At 45.6% G+C, this 21,699-nt stretch overlaps 1 protein-coding gene across 2 annotated transcripts in view; it reads left to right on the top strand.

The window, feature by feature from the left end:
- CCDC178 (coiled-coil domain containing 178) overlaps window positions 1-21,699 on the top strand; it is a 298,788-nt gene that overhangs the window by 166,858 nt on the left and 110,231 nt on the right. Inside the window, exon 16 of one of the 2 annotated variants that reach the window (XM_060243840.1) lies at window positions 18,076-18,225. The exons of the other annotated variant lie outside the window; for it this stretch is intronic. Within the exon in view, the coding sequence (XP_060099823.1) occupies window positions 18,076-18,225 (150 nt within the window). The remainder of the gene's footprint in view (window positions 1-18,075; window positions 18,226-21,699) is intronic. 2 annotated transcript variants of the gene reach the window in all.

Consider the following 21,699-nt stretch of genomic DNA (forward strand, 5'->3'; position numbering starts at 1 on the left):
TCTAATTAATTAATTAGAAATGAAAAAATGAAAAACACAAAGGTGGCAATTCTTTCATTTTCAATAAACCTTGCAATTCTAAGAGACTGCATGGATAAATGATCCTCTCCAATTGACCAGAATTCTGAAAAGAAAGTCAATTATCTGTTAAAAGTAGTAGTTAAAATTAGAAGACGTATTTATGAACATATTGACCTGCCATTCTCAGATTGTAACATTTAATAATCGCAGCAAGAATTACCATCTGATTTAGATGCCAATTTAATCAGTAAAGTAGTAGAGGTATTCATAGCATGGTTTGTAGATTCAGGTGGGTAGCCATGTTGGACTGAAGCAGCAGAACAAGCTTTGAGTCCAGTGACACCTTTAAGACCAACAAAGTTTACTCAAGCTATAAGCTTTCATGTAAATGCACACTTCTTCAGATACAATGAAATGGTATCCATACATATAGGTAGAGGGTAAGCCCAGTAAATTAGCATACGGCATAATGAAGATATTCAACAGATTCAAGGACCAAACAGGAATAACGAGGTTAGTTCGGTTACCATTGTTTGGGTTTAATTCGGGGGGGGGGGGGGACATATTGAAGGAAATAAATATGTCAGAATTGGAGATTACTCTCAACATTCCACAATTAATTAACTGAAATCCTGCCATTATGCTCCAACTGTCTCCTCTCAACCTTACAGCATCTTCTTCTTTGAAGTGAGATGATTGGCTGTGTAGAATTATCGCTCCTGTCCCCAGACCAGAGAAATACATTCCAATCTACCATTCCAAATTACATTACATTCTACTATTCAATACATTACATTACAATCTACTATTCTAATCTGCTATTCCAAATAAGAAATAAAATAAAGAGGATGTGCGGCCCCTCTGGGGGATTGGTGAAAATATGGATGTAAGGGCTGAATGAGGTTAGCATGTGTAGTGATATAAGAAGCCAATATCCCGGTTAAGTCCTGGGGATTCCATTGTTCTGAGTGTTCTAATAACTTGCAACTAAGCACTTTCCCTTTTGGGGCTGTTCGTGAAGTTCCTTTATGATAAAACATCTGCTTTGAGGTCACCCATTGAACGTTCTGGAAAGTTGATGTGTTCTACTTGTTTGCCCTATGTAGAGAACTGAAGGACATTGTTGGCATTTAATGTCATATACAATGTTAGAAGATGAGCATATGAATAAGCCTGAGATGGTGTAGGTGATGTTGTTAGTTCCAGTTATTGTGTTGTCATCTGGGTTTATTGCAAGCTCTAGTGTCATCTGGGTTTATTGCAAGCTCTAGTGTCAGTGTCCATGTTCAAATTAGAATTTGTATCATTGTAGGTGAGGAGTTGTTTGAGATTGGGGGGGGGGGGTCCTACAGGCAAGAAAAAGTCCCCCCCCCCCGTACTTGTGAAAGAGAACTGCCATTATCCAGTAGAAGTTCTAATGCATTGAATTGTTTTGAGTTGAGAGCTGCATTTGACAACTAGCGGTGTTCTGTTATTGTCTTTTTTGGGCCTGCCTTGCAACAGGTTTTCTCTAGCTATCATTATGGCTTTGTTAATGTGTCTTGATTTCATCAGGTGGATACTTTAGTTCCAAAAATGTTTTTTGTAGATCCCTCAAATGAGAATCTCTGTCTGGAGGATTGGAGCAGATGCAGCTGTAATGTAGAGCCTAGCTGTAGACACAGTGGATCATTTTGTACATAGCTGGAGGCATGTAGGTATGTTTGTTGGTCAGTAGGTTTTCAATATAAAGTGGTGTCTATGTGTCCATTGTGTATTTTTACAGTAGTGTTCAGAAATGTATTTCTTGCAGTAGATTGGTTCATTGTCAGGTTGATGGTGAGGTGAAAGTTGTTGAATGCCTGGTGGAATATATCCAAGGGTTCTTTGCCATGTGCCTAGACAATAAAAATGTAATCAAAGCATCACAGTTATAAGAGAAGTATGAGTGGGTGGGAGTTTAGGAAGCATTGCTCCAAGTCTGCCATAAATATGTTAGCATACTGTGGGGCCATGTGGGTGCCCATGGCTGTACCATTGATGTGAAGGAACAAGTTGTTGCCAAATCTGAAGTAGTTATGGGTAAGAACAAAATGACACAGTTTGATGTCATTTGGTGGGTAAGAACAAAATGACACAACTCTGGTGTTGTCAGTAATCACATCCATGATAGCTAAAACAATATTCTCTGGACGGTTGTTCAAAGATTGTATTTTTCTCAGAAAGTCTGTGGTGTCATAGGCCTATCTAGGAGCATTGATGGCATAGGGTCCTAGAACAAAGTCCATATATCCAGATAACCCCATGATGATAGTGCCTGTATCTGAGACAATGGGGTGTCCTGGGTTGCTGGGCTTGTGTATTTTGAGTAGAAGATAAAAGGTCCCTGGTCAAGATTCCTTTGGTGTGTCTGAAAGGATTTGTTCCTGAATGTACAGGGATAATTCCTTTATAATCTTGTTAGTTCTTTTTTTTTTATTCCTGTGTGGGGTCTGAATCCAGTTCTTTGTAAAAAGCAGTATTTGAGAGTTGCCTTTGAGCCTCCTGGATGTAGTCTGATCTATTTGTGATGACAGTGGCTCCATCTTTGACTCTTTCTTTAATTATAATATCTAGAGTGTTCCTGTGACTATTTATGGCATTTCTTTCAGCATGGTTGAGTTTCTGCTGTACACAATGTTATTTGTTGATCACATTGGTTTGGACCCTACTGTGAAAGCATTCTATATAGAGATTCAATGTGGCATTGTGACCATCAGGAGGGGTTCATGTGGAGTCTCTTTTTTTGTAGCATTGTTTTGATGGTATGTGGTGGTATCTTGTTCACTGGGGGGGGGGGGGGGTTTGGAGGGATGGTAGCTGTTCTCCAGTAGATTGTGTGATGGTATGTTGTGAAGATGCTGTCTGTTGTTTCTTGTTCTGTTCTTGTGTATGCTGAAAGTACTTCTACAGGTGTAGATGGCAGGAAAGGGTTTCCAGGTCCCTGCAGAACTGAATAATCTGAGTGGATTTGGTGGGCAGAATGAAAGTCCATGTGAAAGAACTGATTCCTCTGCTGGGCTGAGTCTGTGTTGTAACAGGTTGACAATATTGTTGGAGGAGTTCTTGTTATTAAGACTAGCACTAGAGAGTATTTTTATTTTTATTTTGTTGCTTCACAACTCCACTTGAGAGTGGTGGATTGCTTGTCTTTTCTTGTGTAAATTTTGCCAAGCAGGATTCCTTGTTCTGTCTGGTTTCCTTGAGTGATGCTGACAAGATTCTGAGAGTGTGAAAAGACTTTCACACATACCAAATAATGCACTTTCAATGCACTTTAATGATTGTTTGCAAGTGGATTTTGCCATTTACACAATTAAAGTGCATTGAAATTGGATTGAAAGTGCATTATTCAGCATGTGTGCATGTCCTTAGCATGTAAAGGGAGGCACTTGGTCTTTTAATTCTGCCAGTGCATTTGTGATGGAAGGAGATTTTTTTACTATAACCCATTACCCAAGAAGGCATCTTTAGATAAGCAGGTCATAGCCAGTTATCGAACTGACTTGAATCTTTTCTTTTTGGAAAAGTTATAGAAAGGTTAGTGGCAAAGCAACTCCAGAATACCTGAAGGAGATATCATTTTCAATCTGGTTTCAGGTGTGAATTCAGACTTTTTTTCATTTAGACTTGTACTCTGCTCTCCTCATGAATGGGCTCAGAGTAGATCCCATAAAAATGGATAAAATGCATACTTTAATAAATATATAGCAGTATTTAAAACAGCTAATCAATACAGTATAAAACAGTGAATATCAAAACACAGATACAACTTCAGGTAGAGTGAAAGGATCCAGAGATCTTCTTAATTTGGGCCAAATAATGATGAAAAAACTTCAGTGAGAGAGGCCAGCTTCACTGGACGCCCTCAGCCTCAACCAAAGGTCTGATGGAACAGCTCCATCTTACAGGACTCCGTTTCTAAGCAGGAGCTTGTTCCACCAGGCTGGTGCCAGGGCCAAAAAAGCCCTGGCCCTGGTCAAGGCTAGATGAACATCCCTTGGGCTGGGTACAACCAATAGATTCTGATCAATCAAGCACGAGGCTCTCCAAGAGCACATATGGGGAAAGGCAGTCCCACAGGTATGTTGGTCCCTAGCTGTGCAAGCCTTTAAAGGTCAGAACCAGTACCTTGAAGCAAATCTGGTACTTGATTGGTAGCTAGTGCAATTGGCATGGCACTGGCTGGATATGTGCCTGCACAAGCATCACAGCCTGCAAGTGGGCCACCGCATTTTGCACCAGTTGGAGTTTCCAGATCAACTGCAAGGGCAAGCCCACATAGAGTGAGTTAAAGTAATTAAGGCTGGAAGTGACCATTGGATGGATCATTGTACCCAAGTCCTGGAGGGAGAGATAGGGAGCCAGCTGCCTGATCTGCTGAAGATGATAAAAGGCAGACCTGGCATCTGTGGTGACCTGGACTTCCCTTGTAAGAGAAGCATCAAGGATCACCTGCAGGCTCCTCACCTTCTGGACTGGCACAAGTGGTGCTTATGGATGATCTCTGTCTTCATATGGTAAAGCAAATGTATCTCCACTGTTGTCATTAGATCATTCAGAAGTCTTCGATGTGGTGGAACATGCCAATCTGCTGAAGTGGCTGGAGTGTGAGGTGGGTCTGGGAAAATTAATGTTGAGATAGTGCCGGATCAATCACAAAAGGTTGCAGTGGGAGATACTGAATCATCCCCTTAGGAGCTTACAATTTCGGTGGGTGGTGTTTGCCGTGTTCTTTAAAGCTGCTTAATGAGATCATCCAAATTTCTGGAGTAGGTTGTCACTGGTGAAGAAGAAGAATAATATTATTTTGAATAATAATAAGTGTTATATTACTCTGAATAAGCCACTATATATGGTTGTATCTTTCGTGACCTAGTGTCTAAATGCCGCCATCAACTGGCTGGGGGAGAACAAGCTGAATCCAGATAAGAAAGAGGTGATGTTGGCTGGGTTACTGCTTTATCTGGGATTGTTCCCATTGGTGGTATATAATTTTTGCTGAAAGACTGCTAAAAGTTTGAGAATCTGTTGGAAAAAGTTGGAAAAACAGATGACCACGATAGTGGGAAAATGTCCCGCCCCCCACTATGTTTGGTTAAAAATTTGGTTCCCTATTTCTTCATGCCTGTTCCAGCCATGCTAATCCATGCTTCAAGTAGCCTTGAGACTAGATTACTGTAACACACTCTGCATGAGGTTGCCCTTGAAGATGATCTGGAAACTGCAACTGGTACAAAATGTGGTGGCCTGTTTGTTACTGGAGGCTGGCCAGCAAGACCATGTTACTCCTATTCTGAAGTCTCTTCATTGGTTGCTGGTTAGTTTCCAGGTCAATTCAAGATGTTGGTACTCACCTTTAAACACCTGCATGACCTGGGTCCTGCAGTCCTCTCTTGCATGTTCCAGAGTGGCATCTTTTTTCTTCCCAACATGGTCTATTGTTAGTACCCCCTTTGTCAGTGGCTACCACACATTTGTGTAATAGTCTCCTGGAAGATGTCAGGGGGCCTTCTAGTATCTTGGCTTTCCTGTGAAGCTCAATAGCAGAGTTGTTCCAAAGAGCTATTGTAACGTACTTGGAGACGAGACGTGTTGAAGGCAATGTACTTTATTAGTTGGTACATCACAAGAATGGCTGATGCGGGCCGAGACCCGCTTAATATATGCTTCATCCCGGAACGGCCCCCCAGACTGGGCAGCCCAATCCTGGCCAGTCAAACTTCCTGCCACTGATGGTGATTGGCAGAGCGCCTTCGTGCACTTCGCCCAGCGACCTGGGACTTCCCCTGGTCGCCTGTGCCATGCGGTGCTTCATTCAGCACGATACACAAGACTCCTCCCCCCCTAGTTAATGTACATAGTCTTGTAAGTAGGCAGGTGCTCTGCGCTCCCGCGTCAATCGTCTTGGGGTCACTTGCGGTGTCGGGGCGGCCCCCGTGGAGGGGGCTTCCCCCTGTAGTTCCATTTCAGCTGGGGTACTGGCCGGTTCGGCTGGCAGATCGGGATCAGCCGGTCTTGGGGCATCGTATGTTGGCAAGGTCGGCGATGCCATGGCTGGGGTGTCCGTTGCTGGCCCGCTCACCGCTTCCTCCGAGCCGGGGGGTTCCTCGGGCAAGGTGCGGCGGCGCATCTGATCAATGTGCCTTCGCAGGATCTGACCCCCCTCGGTCGCTACCTCGTATGACCTAGACCCTGAGACTCTCAGTACCCTGCCCGCTACCCACTCAGGGCCACTCGCGAAGTTCTTTGCGAACACTGGGTCCCCCGGAAAGAACCCCCGCGTGGCTTCCCTGATTTCTGGTGAGCTGCGGACGTCCGTGGCTCGGTCCGGGTGGAGCCTATCCAACCGGGTTATTAGCTTTCGTCCCATCAGGAGCTCCGCGGGGCTTGACCCTGTTACGGTGTTGGGAGTGACCCTATTGAGGAGCAAATAGGCTGCCAGTCGGTGGTCCCAGTCCCCCTGTATGATGCGACTCAATGCCTCTTTGGTGGTCCGCACCATGCGTTCGGCCTGGCCGTTGGTGGCCGGATGAAAGGGGGCGGACCTAATGTGGTGTACCGGCTGAGAAAATCCCTAAATTCCCTAGAGGTGAATGCGGTCCCGTTGTCCGTGACCAGGGTGTCGGGGATCCCGTGGGTGCAAAAAGCCCTCCTCAAGGCTCTGACCGTGGCTGCTGTGGAGGTGGATGCTACGGGAATTACCTCCAGCCACTTCGTGTAGGTGTCGACCAGGATAAAGAATATCTTCCCCTGGTACGGCCCAGCGAAATCTAGGTGGAGGCGGGACCATGGCCAGCGGTTGGATTCCCAGCGGTGGACTGGTGCGCTGGGTGGATCGGGTCTAGACTCCTGGCACGGTTGGCACTGTCTCACCCACCCCTCTATTTCCTCATCCATGCCTGGCCACCACACGTAGCTGCGGGCCAGGGCTTTCATCCTTACGATCCCCGGGTGGGTTTCGTGTAATGCGTCTAAGACCTGTTTGCGCAGCGGGGGAGGGATCACCACCCTACTTCCCCACAGCAGGCACCCCTTATGCGAGGACAGCTAGTCTCTGCAAGATGCGAAGTGCCGGAACACGCTATCCAGCTTGCCCGCTGGCCACCCCTTACCCACCCAGTCCAGAACCCGTGCGAGTGTGCAGTCCCTGCTCGTGGCCCAAGCTACCTCCGCAGCGTGGAGGGGCTGCTCGGGCAAGGACTCCAGGAGCATTATCATGTGGGCCAGCACAGGGTTGTGTTCTGTTGAGGGAAGGGGTAGGCGGCTGAGTGTGTCCGTGTGGCCCATGGCTTTCCCGGGCCGGTGTACCAAGGTGTAGGTGTATGAATTTAAAAATTGGTTCCACCTCAGGACCCGCTGTGAGATGATTTGTGGGGTCTGTCCGGAGCAAGGAGGCCCAGGAGTGGCTTGTGGTCAGTGGTGATGGTGAAGCGCCTACCGTAGAGATAATAATTGAATTTGTGTACCCCCGCCACAATAGCCAAAGCCTCCTTATCTATTTGCGCATAGTTGCGCTCAGCCGGTGACAAGGTTCTAGAATAATAAGCTACTGGTACCTCCCTCCCGTCCGGGAGTTGGTGCCCCAGGACTGCGCCCACCCCGTATGGAGAAGCGTCGCAGGCCAGGACTAGCGGTAGAGCCTCATCGAAATGGTGGAGGACTGCGTTAGAGACAAGGAGGTCTTTTACCGCCTGAAACGCCGCTGCTTGTCTCTTCCCCCAAACCCACGGTGCATGTTTGTCTAACAGCCGGTGGAGTGGCTCCACTATGGCCGCCTTGTGGGGCAAGAATGAATGGTAGAAATTGAGTAACCCCAAAAAACTTTGGAGCTCTGCCTTGCACATGGGGGCCGGGGCTTGGACAATAGCTCTGGTCTTGTCTTCCGTCGGGTGAATCCCTGCTGTGTCTACGGCGAAACCCAGGAACTCTACCCTCGGCACCCCCAGTAGACACTTTTCCTTTTTGACTTTAAGCCCCACCACTTGGAAACGACAGAGTACTTCTCTCAGGCGGCTGCTGAACTGCTGGGCATTCGGGGCGGCGATTAAAACATCATCAAAGAACGGCTGCACTCTGGGGATCCCTTTAAGGAGAGAGTCCATTATACTCTGGAAGATCCCCGGAGCCACGCTAACCCCAAACTGGAGCCTCCGCACCCTGAATGCCCCCCTGTGGGTCACGATGGTCTGGGATTCAGTGGTCTTGGCGTTGACCGGCAACTGCTGGTACGCCTGCGCTAGATCCAGCTTGCCGAAAATCTTGGACCCGGCCAGGACCGCCAGCACATGGCTGACCACTGGAACGGGGTAGGGGTTGTCTTGGAGAGCCTTATTGATTGTGCACTTGTAATCTGCACATATCCTCACGTCCCCATTTGGTTTGACTGGCGTTGCTATGGGGGTTTCCCAGGCCGCGTATGACACCGGTTCAAGGACCCCCTGAGCTGTGAGGCGGTGCAGCTCCGCCTCGACCTTTGGCTTTAAGGCGAACGGGACGCACCTCACCTTAAGCCGGATCGGCCTGACTGTGGGGTCGAGCGGCAGGGTGATGGGTGGTCCCTTGTAACTCCCTAGGGACCCATCGAAAATGGCTGGGAATTCCCGGCAGATGTCTTCAAAACTACCCGCCTGCACTTGATCCACCCCCACTAGCTGGATCCCTAGGGGTTGGAACCAGGCCAGTCCCAACAAGGTAGTGAGCTGCCGCTTGACCACCAAGACGTCCAGAGACCCCCTGAACTTCCCTCTCTCCACCCGTACCCGGGCCCAGCCCACGATGTGCACCGGGTTTTTCTGGAAGTCCCTCAGAACAAAATCGGCCGGCCTCGTTTGGAGGCTTCGGTGGGGGCACAGTTTCTTTAGGGTTTCCTCCAATATTATTGAGATGGAGGAACCCGAGTCCACTTCCATCATGCATGGGCTGCTCTCGATGAGGACCATCAACTTGACCTTGTCAGGGGCGGAGAGGGGCAAGTTCAGTACCTGCAGGCTGGTAGACGCCATCGTGTGAGCCTTGGTGGAGTCCTGATGTGCTGACTGTCGCCGCCGGCTGTTCTTGGCCCGGCACGCCCAAGCAATGTGGCCGGTCTTCCCGCAACTTCGGCAGTCCATGTTGCAGTACGAGCAGTCCCTTCTCTCGTGGGGGTCGCCGCAACTTGCATACTTGACAGTGGAGGCTCTCTCCGTTGCTCTGTGCCTCGTGGGGGGTCTTGAGTCCGTTCCTTGTGGCTGCCGGATTTGGAAAGCCTCTTCCTCTTCTTGATCTTCCGGAGCCATTTCTTCCGAGTGGACTGTCTCTCCTCTGGGGTGGCTGTAAGCTCTCGTGGCCCTCTCGAAGGCCGTTGCCTCGTTGAAGGCTTGTTGGAGGGTAAGCTCTTCCTTGGCGAAGAGCTTCTGTTGCAGCAGCTCGTCTCGGAGGCCCCAGACGAATCGGTCCTTCAGGGCCTCCTCCCGTTTGTCGAACTCGCAGTTCCTGGCGATCTGGCGGAGCGCGGCCAGGTAGACTGCCGCTGTTTCCCCGGGCTTCTGATCCCTCTTGTGGAACAGGTATCTGCGGGCTACGATGGATGGTTGGGGCAAAAAATGCCCCGTGAGGAGTTGACGACCTCCCCGTAGGTCCTCTCGGTGAGCTTCACGAGGGCAGAGAGACCACGTGCGATCTCGAAGGTTGCCTCGCCACAGACGCTCAACAGGACATCCCTCATTCTGTTATAAAGTTAGCCCGCAGGTAGCAGTCGACCCGTTCGGTATACGTTTCCCACCGCTCGGGATGGTCTGGGTTGAATTCCGCCAGATGGCCCGTCGTTACACTAGAGTTTGCCATGGTGGTGGCGGGCTTCTCTGTTTCTGCGGTGCTGTGCCTTCCTCGTCTCCAGCCAGGTCAGGTTCCCCTCGGGGATGCCTTCCTAGCTAGATCCCATCCTCGTCGCCAGTGTAATGTACTCGGAGACGAGACATGTTGAAGGCAATGTACTTTATTAATTGGTACATCACAAGAATGGCTGACGCGGGCCGGGACCCGCTTAATATATGCTTCATCCCGGAACGGCCCCCCAGACTGGGCAGCCCAATCCTGGCCAGTCAAACTTCCCGCCACTGATGGTGATTGGCAGAGAGCCTTCGCGCGCTTCGCCCGGTGACCTGGGACTTCCCCTGGTCGCCTGTGCCACGCGGTGCTTCATTCAGCACGATACACAACAGCTATAGAATCATAGAGTTGGAAGGGACCCCCAGGGTCCTTTAGTCCAGCTCCCTGCACAATGCAAGAAACTCACAAATACCTCCCCCTAAATTCACAGGATCTTCATTGTCAGGTGGCCATCTAGCCTCTGTTTAAAAACCTCCAAGGAAGGAAAGCCTACCACCTCCTGAGGAAGCCTGTTCCACTGAAGAACCACTCTAACAATCAGAAAGTTCTTCTTAATGTTGAGCCAGAAACTCTTCTGATTTAATTTCAACCCCGTTGATTCTGGTCCTAACTTCTGGGGCCACAGAAAACAATTCCACAGCATCATCTAGATTACAGCCCTTCAAGTACTTGGTGATCATATTACCTCTCAGCCATATCCTCTCCGGGCTAAACATGTCCAGCTCCTACAACCTTTCTTCATAGGACTTGGTCTCCAAACTTCTCACCATCTTTGTTGCCCTCCTCTGGACCCATTCCAGCTTTTCTGTATCCTTCTTAAAATGTGGTGCCCAAAACTGAACACAAAACTCCAGGTGAGGTCTTACCAGAGCAGAGTAAAGCGATGCCATCACTTCACATGATAGGAGAAGCCTGCGGGCAAATTGAAACTATACTGCTAGTAGGGAGTAAGGTATTTTTAGACAGGCTTTTCAATATGATCTTCAAACAGACATTTTATATCTGTTTGCAATTTTTATACTGTTTTTATGCTGTTACCTGTTTTGGGTCCTGAGATCCTCAGAATAAAAGTGGGTATATAATTTTGCTCATGACCAGTGCCTCTTTATACATTACAATGCCCTTATGTTTGTGTTGTAATGACACCAGGACTTTGAAACAGATATTCAATGGTCATTTTGTGCCTCCCAGACTCATGGCAATCCTTTTCTCCCTAATGCTGGGGCACAGGGTAGCTGCCTTTTTCTTTATTTTTTTCCTCCTTTAAGCTCCTCATGAAGCCATTGTTGACTCTGTTGCAAAAGTTATGTTCAAGTGCTACACAGTGCTAGAAAGGCAAAACTCACATCAGCTTCTAATTTAGCAACAACACCCCCACCCCCACCACCACCCCCAGAAAAGTCTAATGAAATGAGTGTGAGGACAAATAGGTTGTTTGCTGACATTTTTTTTTCTTGCTAAAGGGGTTCATGAGTGCTGGCATTCCTGTACATGATATCACTCAGCACTCAAAAAATATTTTTTTAAAAAATATTAAAGGTCACAGAATTCCACGAGAATAGAATTTTATGTCTCACTACCAGTGATGTCATGGTCATTATCCAGTATGTGGCAGTGACATTCACATTGAAACCATCAATCAAAATACCTGCACCCCTGCCATTGATATTGAATGCTTAGACAACGTAATATCTCTAAATATGGTGCTTTCTTGAGGGAAGACATTTGCATCCCACACATCAAATGAGCAATTGCATACCTGTTGCTCAATAAGCTAATATGTGAAAAGCCCTAGTGAGGGCGTTCTTTGTTTTCATCTTCTATAAGGCCATACACTTAGTTTCTTTGCACGCCTTCATACTAGACCTTTGATAATATTTTCTTTGTCAGCCATGTTGAAAGTTTCCAACCATCTTTCAGCATTTTTGAACTCTGATTATTTGCATGTTTTAGCTGCCATTTCTTTTATGAATCTTGAGCACATTGTTTGTGAAATCTTCATTTACCCTGCTTGTTTGCAATTAAAATGTTGACCTTTACTCTTTGCAAATAATTGCCATTTTCACAGTATTCCTAATATCCCCTTATTTGCTAGGACTGTGATTACTGTAGAAATGTTAATTACTTGCAAGTGTTAAATGTCACCATTATAATGGAAACCCTGTATGTCCCTCAGTCAAGGTAAGATCATGAAAAACGTGCTGTGTTGTATATTATTCCTGAAGTGATACAATTCCCCTTTACCCATTATATTGTTACATTGTTGCCATATCTTTTCACTGAGATGGTAAACTTGAGTCTGGGTTCTACCACATTAAACTGCAGATGGTGGATCACATGACTGAGTGCTGCTCACTACAAGATATTCCTCCCAAGGAAGAGGTAGGTAGAAGAATTCCAGCTTGTTCTGGTCAATGAAATACTAGCTGTATCATAATGTATTTCATGGAAAACATTCCATCATGTGAATACCCAACTGCAGTCAGAAGTGATACGGCCTAGAAATGGGTGTTATTACCTGTAATAGGGTTGCCAATTCCCAGTTGGGGGCAAGGGATGCCCTGATTTGGAGGCACTCCCCCCACTTCAGGCTTATCAGAAAGTGAGGTGGCGGGGTTGAATGCCAGCTGGGCACTCCATTATATTCTGTGGAGATCAATCCCCATAGGGTATAATGGAGAATCAATCTGTGGTTATCTGGGGCTCTAGGGGGGCTTTTTTTTTTTTTTAGATAGAGGCACCAAATTTTCAGCATAGTATCTGGTGCCTTTGTAGTATGTGTATATGCCAATAAAGGTATCTGGCTGTCCGATTGACTGCTACCTCAACACACACCCCACCAAGTTTCAAAAAGATTGGTCCTGGGGGTCCAATTCTATGAACCCCAAAAGAAGGTGCCCCGATCCGCCATTATTTCCAATGAAGGGAAGGCATTTAAAAGGAGCATGGTTCCTTTGAATGTGATGGCCTGAACTACAGAGTTCAATTGTGTTTGTCACAACCTTGCTTCTGGCTCCACCCCAAAAATCTCTTGGTTCCACTCTCAAAGTTCCTAGATATTTCCTGAGTTGGACCTGGCAATAGGGTTGCCAAGTCCAATGCAAGAAATATCTAGGGACTTTGGGAGTGGAGCCAGGAGACATTGGGGTTGGAGCCAGGAGCAAGGGTATGACAAGCATAATTGAACTCCAAAGGGAGTTCTGGCCATCACATTTAAAGGGGCTGCACACCTTTTTAAATGCCTTCCATAGGAAATAATGAAGGATAGGGGCACCTTCTTTGGGGGCTCATAGAATTGGACCCCTTGGTTCAATCATTTTGAAACCTGGAGGGTATTTTAGGAAGAGGCACTGGATGCTATACTGTAAATATGGTGCATCTATCTCCCCCCACCCCCAGAGCCCCAGATACCCGCAGATCAATTCTCCATTGTTTCCTATGGAAATAAGTCTCCATAGGGAATAATAGAGTTCCCAGTAGACATTTTCCTCCCCTTCCCCCACTTTCTGATGACCCTGAAGCGGGGGAGGGCTTCCCTTGCCTCCACCTGGGGATTGGCAACCTTACCTGGCAACCCTATGTGTAAATGAGGCCAAAGTATCCCTATAGCTATTTGTCTCAAATATTGCTTTTAAAAAATGAAAGCTGAAAATTCAGAGAAACTATTACATGTATTATTACAACACTGTATCAGTGTAACCATATACAACTGCTAATTTTTTTAAAAAATGAAAAATCCCCTGGGGCAGGGAAACTACAAGAAAAGCTGCTCTATAGCCTCTGCACTGTATCAGCAGTTGCATCAACAATGGTGAAGCCACACAAGCCTGTACCTACTCCTAAGCTAAATATGCATGCGCTGGAATAATGACAAGACCTGAATATTTCTGAATGGTATTAGTTAATAGTAACTATATTCACAAATGGGATTTTTTTTGGTCTCTGGTTTAATATCCAAATACACATCTTCATGGCCCACCCACCAATGTGGCAAGTACCCACCAATGTGGCAAGTACCCTGCCAGACCCAGGAAAGCTGGAGAAACTATGACCACAGTGAAACTGCTCATTCTCATTTCCCTCTCTGTTGGGAGGGGGGGGGGCTGGGAACAAGCTGGGATAGGGCTGGTTTTCCCTCCCAGTCTGCCCTTGCTGAAGAGTGTTATTGTCTGTGTAATAATATAAAAAAGTAAAGGTGCAAACACCAGTTGTTTCCGACTCTGGGGTGATGTCACATCACGACATCTTCATGGCTGACTTTTTACAGGGTGGTTTGCCATTGCCTTCCCTAGTCATCTACACTTTACCCACAGCAAACTGTGTACTCATTTTACCAACCTCAGAAGAATGGAAGGCTGAGTCAACCTTTAGCCAGCTACCCGAACCCAGCTTGCACTGGGATCCAACTCAGATCATGAGCAGAGCTTGGATTGCAGTGCTGCAACTTACCACTCTGTGCCATGGGGCTCCTGTGTAATAATATGACTCTTTATAAATAAACAGGTTGAGCAGCTATTATGTTGTAGACAAAACCTGATTTACATAGGGCTACCAGGCCTAATTGTCTGCTGCCGCACCAAGCAGTGGCTGCAGATTTTTTTTAAAAAAAAATCAGACAGCAACATTGACTGTGTTGCTATATCACTTGCAAGCAAATTTGGAAGTGTCATAGAGGAATTGCTGGAAACTCTGTGGTAAAACCATAGCATTAACAGCAATTGCTAGAGCTCCCATATGCCACTTCTGTCAGACCAGTACCCCAGAACCCAAATGCCTGTGTTTCCTGCTCCCCTGATACAAGGTCTGAACAAATTAGTTTCAGTTACCTCTAACTCTACAGGAATTTAGGAATGTCCCCAGATAGTTTTAGATAAAGAACATCCTAAAAACTAATTAAATAGTTGGTCATGATTTACCATAGGTTATACTATGCTATACTAAAACCTAGACAGAAAACTATTTCTTTCTCTTTTTTTGCTGATCTGATCCTGAATGTAACATGATCTGAAAAAGGGGAGGGAACATTTTGTATATGAAAACTAAAATCCCATTCCAGAAAAGGTCAATGGGATTTTTGATAGTCACCACTTCTGAAACATTAGAATTTTAATTCCAGAATTCTCAGAGATATTGTGTTGTTGGGAATAAAATTATCAGCAGATAGATATACTGCATTCTTGGAATTAAAATTCTAAACTAGGCAGACAATTTATTATGTCATGTATTAGCCTGCAGTAGAGGAGCTAACAAATGATCCTGTTCCTTTAAAGGTGTGCCAATTTGCCTCCGGAACCACTGCAATTATCTATTTCCTAATGTGTATATTAGGGTCAAAATACACACATAGCCATTCATAACTTACTACAAATTGTTTTGGTACATCTAATTGCCACACTGTTGATTAGTGGTCCTGGATGTTGGATTCTTGTTCACAGATATATCCATGAAAATTGTCGAGGACCTGCTGACTATTGTGATGTGCATCTATATCAAATGCAAGTGCACACAACCCTTCTGAATGAGGGAATTTATTTATATACTTCATTATACACTATCTTTCTCCCCAATAAAGAGCCATAACAACTTGAATCATTCTCCTCTCCTTCGTTTTATTCTCAAAACAAGCCTGTATAGGGTTGCCAATTCTTCTACAATGCTAGCAACCCCCGCCAGCAACTGCCACTCTGTTGGCTGGCAGGAGAAAAAATGGGAAAAATGCTGTCCATGCAATGGCATTAATAGGGGAAACCCATCTTACCATAGAGTTTCAGCTATTTGTAGAGAATCTAACATCATTTCCAGGTTTTTCCACAAAGAATGATAACACTATTGCACTGATGTCACCCTATGTCCCTGACACACACACACCCCAGGCCCGTAGCTATGAGGGGGCCTGTGGGGGGACAGTCCCCTGACTGCTAGGCAGGCCCCCCTGACTTGGGGCCCCTAACCAGCCTCCAGTGCCTCGGCTGCATCCTTCTCCATTCTGCCATCGTCATACACCATTGCTTCTGCTTGCTTAGGGGCCGGAAGAATTCTCTGACCCCTCAGCAAGCAGAAACAACTGGGCACTTTTGGGGCCCAGGACTGAAAGTCAAGCTCCCTGTTGCTTCTGCTTGCTTAGGGGCTGGAAGAAATCTCTGACCTCTCAGCAAGCAGAAACAAAGGGGCACTTTCAGTGCCCAGGACTGAAAAGCTCCCTGTTGCTTCTGCTGGCTTAGGGGCAGAAAGAAATCTCTGACCCCTCAGCAAGCAGAAACAACAGGCTGAAAGTTAAGCTCCACGTTGGGCTGATGTTGGGCTAGAAGGCGCCTGCAAGAAGAGGCCATTCTGGCCCTCAAGTGGGGTGGCGGGGGTAGGGGGCGGATGGCTCCATTGCAGACAGGGCAGGGTAAGGTAGGCTGGTGCACACAAGTGGAGGTCCCGGCTGCAGTCCTGGGCTGGGGATCAGTGGAGAGGTGATGTTCGCCTGCAGGGGTTTTCTGGCCTGGTCTCGCTGGCCACCCGAGCGAGGGTGGGAGCTGCACTTGAGCAGCCTCGGCTCGCCCTCCGACAAGAAGAAATCCAAATTGGAGGTCTTGTAGCCCCAGAAGTCAGTTGCAACTTGGTGGCGCCTTCCACCCCCCCTTGTCTTGCCGGGCTTGCCTAGCTGGATCATGCTACACGTAAGGGCAGGAGACTGTGCGGCATGTATCTAGGAGAAGGAATTTGTATTGGGGTCTCCCAGATCCTAATCTGACATTCTAACCATTATACCAGTTACGTTCTTCACAACATATTTTTTTTAATCAGGAAGGAAGCATGAATATTGAAGTGCGTAGACTGTCTTTTTGGTTATTGTACCTGCTGCCACCGTATTATTATTTAGGCATAGAAAGTATCATACTATGTTGTAAAATATGTAGAATACATGAAAACTTTTCTTTGGACAGCCTAAAAATTTATAAGCCAATCTCTCAGTCTTCTAGGTTTTGTATTTTAATTACCGTTTAATTTATCTGTTTGTTTGTTTGTTTAATATCATTGCCACCACAAAACCAAATCCTAAACTCTTCACGGATTCTTATTATTGTATTAAGCTATGACAAACGTGTTGTAATGCAAGTGAGGGCAGACCTTATATTTTTGGGAGATACTTAATTTTTGTCAAGGGGGAAATACCATGCACAAATAGAAAGCTCAGTGGGTGGAGGCAGTTTCAAAATGGCAGCTTGTACCATAATTATAATGTTTCAGAGCAGGTCTGTGGTGCTCAGGTGGTGAAACCTTTTCTCTGCATTTCTCCAAAACAAATCATTATCACAATTGTAAATTGCCCTACAAGGTGGGGGGATGTACATTTATCTCTGTGTAACAGCAATGTTAATACAGGAGAAAAAAGCCAATAGCATGCTTCTTTTCTATCCAGAGCCCAGGTATGTGTTTGTGTTTGTGTGTGTGAATGTACATAAAAGTGGAAGGGGACAAGTGGAGAATAAATGTGCTGATGCTGTCATTTCCCTATCCAGACCAAATGTGTGTGCACATTAAAGATAAAAACAAGAAAGCTGGTAACTTTTAAAGGGAAGGATAAGGAAGTGATTACAGCAACACTAAAGGAAGGAAAGAGATACTTTGAAGTACCTGGAGAGCAACTGGTGTTTCCCAACTGACTTTCTCCCCCTCCCATGTTGTAGTCTACAAATAAATATGGGATAAGTCTGGCTATCATCACATCAATAAAAACCTAACATCTAACCCTAGTCTAACTTCAGACCAGTTTCTCATGATGTCATCATTACTTTGAAAAGCTCCATTTACTTGAAAATTGGTGCCATATAAAAAACAATAAATGAATTTATCTACCACCATTGAATGTTGTGAAGTTATCATATGTTATGAACATATAAATGAAGACTGACAAGAATTTCATTTACATGTATTTTTATGTCATACAACAAAACATATTCTAATGTGAAATGATAAGCTTTGTATTTCTTAGGATTACTGATTTAAAAAACTGCTAAAATATTAGGTGCCACAACAACATTTCTAGGTACCATGGTACCCTGACATCTGGGATTTGTCAAGCCCTGTACTACTGATCACACACTGTACTACTGTTGAGGAAATAAAGTCATGGCTTTTTTAAAAAATGTCACACTTACTAGAAATATTTCTTCATAGACTGATCTGGACAATGCAATGGAAGAAAACCTGTCTTTAGCTCAAGAATATCAAATGCTCCAGATATGCTATCTAAATAGCAAGGACAAGCTTATGGATCTTTGCAACAATAAAGTCAGGGCTGAAGGAGCATTAAGAGATAAACAACAGGTAATGTAGCATATGTGTTCATTTCTCCAATTATTTAGTTCATAAAAATCTATTTGGTAATTATTACTACTTAATTTACTATTTAGAAATCTATCATGAAATACATGGATAACTTGAATTTCTTTTATATTTTACTTTATTGCATGAGCTTTTTCATGTTGCCTTTTACTTTCACAAAGCTACTATTATTTTTCATTATTCTCAGTCTTACATGGGTTTTTTTTCATTACTAGGAATAAGGCCTGTTGTGAGGAAAAATAGAATGGCTCTAGTGAAGGCATTCACTCCCCCCCCCCCGTTGTCTGCCACTCACCATACAGCTGAAACAGATGCTGGCTCTCCCCCACCCCACGCATGTGTGGGTGTGTCCTCATGTTGTGGTGACTCAGAGTCCTTAAAGAGGCCCAGAATGGAGATAAGGAAGAATAATAATAGAGAGTACAGGGGGGCTCAGCATTCCTTTTGTTTGTAGTGCATTGTTGCTGCCTTTTTCTGTCATATTCTGCCTTGTGCCATTTGTGATCTATTTTTTTAAGACCTGGCATGGTTGTGTTATGGTATACCATAGAGTATGCATCTCAAAGCAGCAGTTTTCTGTAGGAGAATTTACCTTCGTTCAACTTTCCATCTCCTCCCTGCAGCCTCTACCTAGGAAAAATATGCACAATGGGGGCCAAAGCAGGAGGGAAGCAACCTCAGCAGGGTACAATGATAGAGAGTCCACCCTGCAAAGCAGCCATTTTTTTCAGGGGAGCTGATCTCTGCCATCTGCGGAGCAGTTGTAATTCTGAGTGATTTCCAGCCCTCACCTGAAGATTGGCAACAATGGTTCCCTGAGAGGAGATGTCTGGTTTGGAGGGTGGAGTCCATGGCATTGTACATGTCTGAGGTCCCACCCCTCTTCAAATACACCCTCCCCATGCTCCACCCCTCAAATCTCCAGGAATTTTCCAAAGTGGAGTTGGCAACCCTCTCTCCTTCTCAGGCTACCATCAACCTACCTTTATCTGCCCCTCAGACTTCAGCTTTCAATGTCCTTCCCTTTCCCTGCAATCTCTACCTAGGAAAACGGCAGTCTTTCTCCACAGTGGAGGGGGGGGGACCAAAGCAGCTTACATCATTCTCCCCTCTCCATTTTGATCTGCACAACAACCTGTTAGGTAGGTTAAGCTGAAAGTCTGTGACTGGTCTGAAATCACCCGTCAGCTTCAACAGCAAGAATCTGGGTCTGGCGGACCCTGCTCTGAAGCGCTAACTGCTACACCACACTGGCTGTCATAGGGGGACTGCTGCTGAACAGTAGCAAGCAGCCAGGTCTAGTGTAGCCAACCTCCAGATGGAGCTTCAAGATCTCCTGGTATCACAACTGAACTCTAGACAACCACTCTCTCTCCCCCTGGAAAAAAATAGCTGTTTTGAAGGGTGGACTCTGGCATTATATTCAGCTGAGGCCTCTCCCTTTACTGACAGAACCAAGCTTGGTTGCCTAGCAACAGCCCAGTGCCTAGCAAATTCTCCAGAGGCTCCATCCTCTGTCCCAAGGTGAGGCTGAGGGGAAGAGGGAGGGAAGGAGTGACAGGAAAGGGGTGGCCACCATGGCTTCTGAGGAAACACTCCCAGTGGGGCCAGGCATTGCCACCTAGTCAAATTACCACCTTCATTACCCATCTCTTTGCCGTCTCCCCACTGTCTCAGCCTATTCTATTCTGAATGCCACAGAGAGCTGGTAGATGACAGTGGGTGGGAGAGAGGAGTGGACTCAACCAATGGAATGCAACGGAACTTGAGTGGTGGTTGATGGGCCAATGAACAAGTAAGTGAGTCATCCCTGGTATGTTAGGGGGTTATTATATAGAGAGATTATAGCTATTATTTTTTCAATGGGAAACACTTTTCCAGGTGTAACCTCCTCCTCCTCCATTTCAGATGAAATTCTCAGAGATGAAATCCCCCCTCACCAAAATGATGTTTCCTGCCATATTTCAGACAACAGGAAAAATAATCCCCATTTTATATGAAATATTTTTGTCCACACTTTAGTCAAAGGCAAACTAAGAAAACAGTGGATGCAAATGACATATAATAGTATAGGGATTGTGTATTAATCTATCCATTTAAGTCTAAAGTAGGGTTGAGTGACATATGACATATAATAGTATAGGGATCATGTATTAATCCATCCATTTAAGCCTAAAGTAGGATTAGTGGTTAGTTTGGTTTTTTTAAGGTATTGTGGAGCTAAACTATGCTGTCTCTCGCACTTTACCTTGCTTGTTATATTTGTGAATGTGAGGTTATCTGTCCTTTTCCATCCTGGGCTAACAGCAGGTAGGAGGGGCAATTTCTCATAGGGAAATAGCTTGGAGAAGAGGAAGGTATAGCCTCCATACAACTGCTTTTAAGGAACAGTAAGGAGGTTGAAGTGCCCCGTGGCGCAGAATGGTAAAACTGCAGTACTGCAGTCGGAGCCCTCTGCTCATGACTTGAGTTCGATCCCAGTGGAAGCTGGTTCAGGTAGCTGGCTCCAAGTCGACTCAGCCTTCCATCCTTCTGAGGCTGGTAAAATGAGTACCCAGCTTGCTGGGGGGAAAGTGTACATGACTGGGGAAGGCAATAGCAAACCACTCTGTAAAAAGTCTGCCGTGAAAACGTGAAAGCAACGTCACCCCAGAGTTGAAAATGACTGGTGCTTGCACAGGGGACTACCTTTACCTTTTTTAAAGGAGGCTGAGAAATTTCAGATCCTTTTGTTATAAAACAAATCTCTTTGCAGTTCATCTGGTTTGACCCTTGTGTGTGTGCTAACTGATTGCAGAGCAGTTGCATTAGGACAGCATTGCAGACACGGTCTAGTATTCATGAATGTAAAGCATCTCCCTCCCTTGTCTACAGTGCTATATATACTAGCATAAATGACCGGAATGCTTGGATCTGGTTGGGTAGCAGAAGTGCTGCCTGTCACTGGGGGGCAGGGGGATTTGCCTCCATCACCCAATCTCAAGTCTGAAGTTCAATCAAATTCAGGTGCAATCAAAATGTTTACTCCCTAATTAATGGGTGCAGCCTCAGAGAAAGCAGAACAGAAAGCAAACACTAGACCCTACTGCTTGCATAAAATCAAATTAAATCCATCCCTCCAGCACTGTGATGGGTTTAAGCATCACTTTTAAAATATAAGTCCATCAACATAGTTTTCTGTTAGAGAATTTGCACGCAGCAGAAAACACTGAAGAAGAGGGACAGGGAACACAGGAATTAATAGACAAGAGAGACAACTGTATTCAACAGTGGAATATATTTACCAGGGCAGTATCCAATATTCAGAGTCGTTGCCAGGCCAAGGTCATACACAGTAATCAATTCACACTACAGTAGATAACAGTATACACCAGTAAGTATACACAGAATGATCCAAGCACAGTAGCACAGGATCAACACAAGCCGTGTTCGCTGCCACCCGGACGGTATGTAACA

This window comes from Heteronotia binoei, chromosome 7, assembly GCF_032191835.1.
Source record: "Heteronotia binoei isolate CCM8104 ecotype False Entrance Well chromosome 7, APGP_CSIRO_Hbin_v1, whole genome shotgun sequence".
In the NCBI taxonomy this organism is placed as follows: domain Eukaryota; kingdom Metazoa; phylum Chordata; class Lepidosauria; order Squamata; family Gekkonidae; genus Heteronotia; species Heteronotia binoei.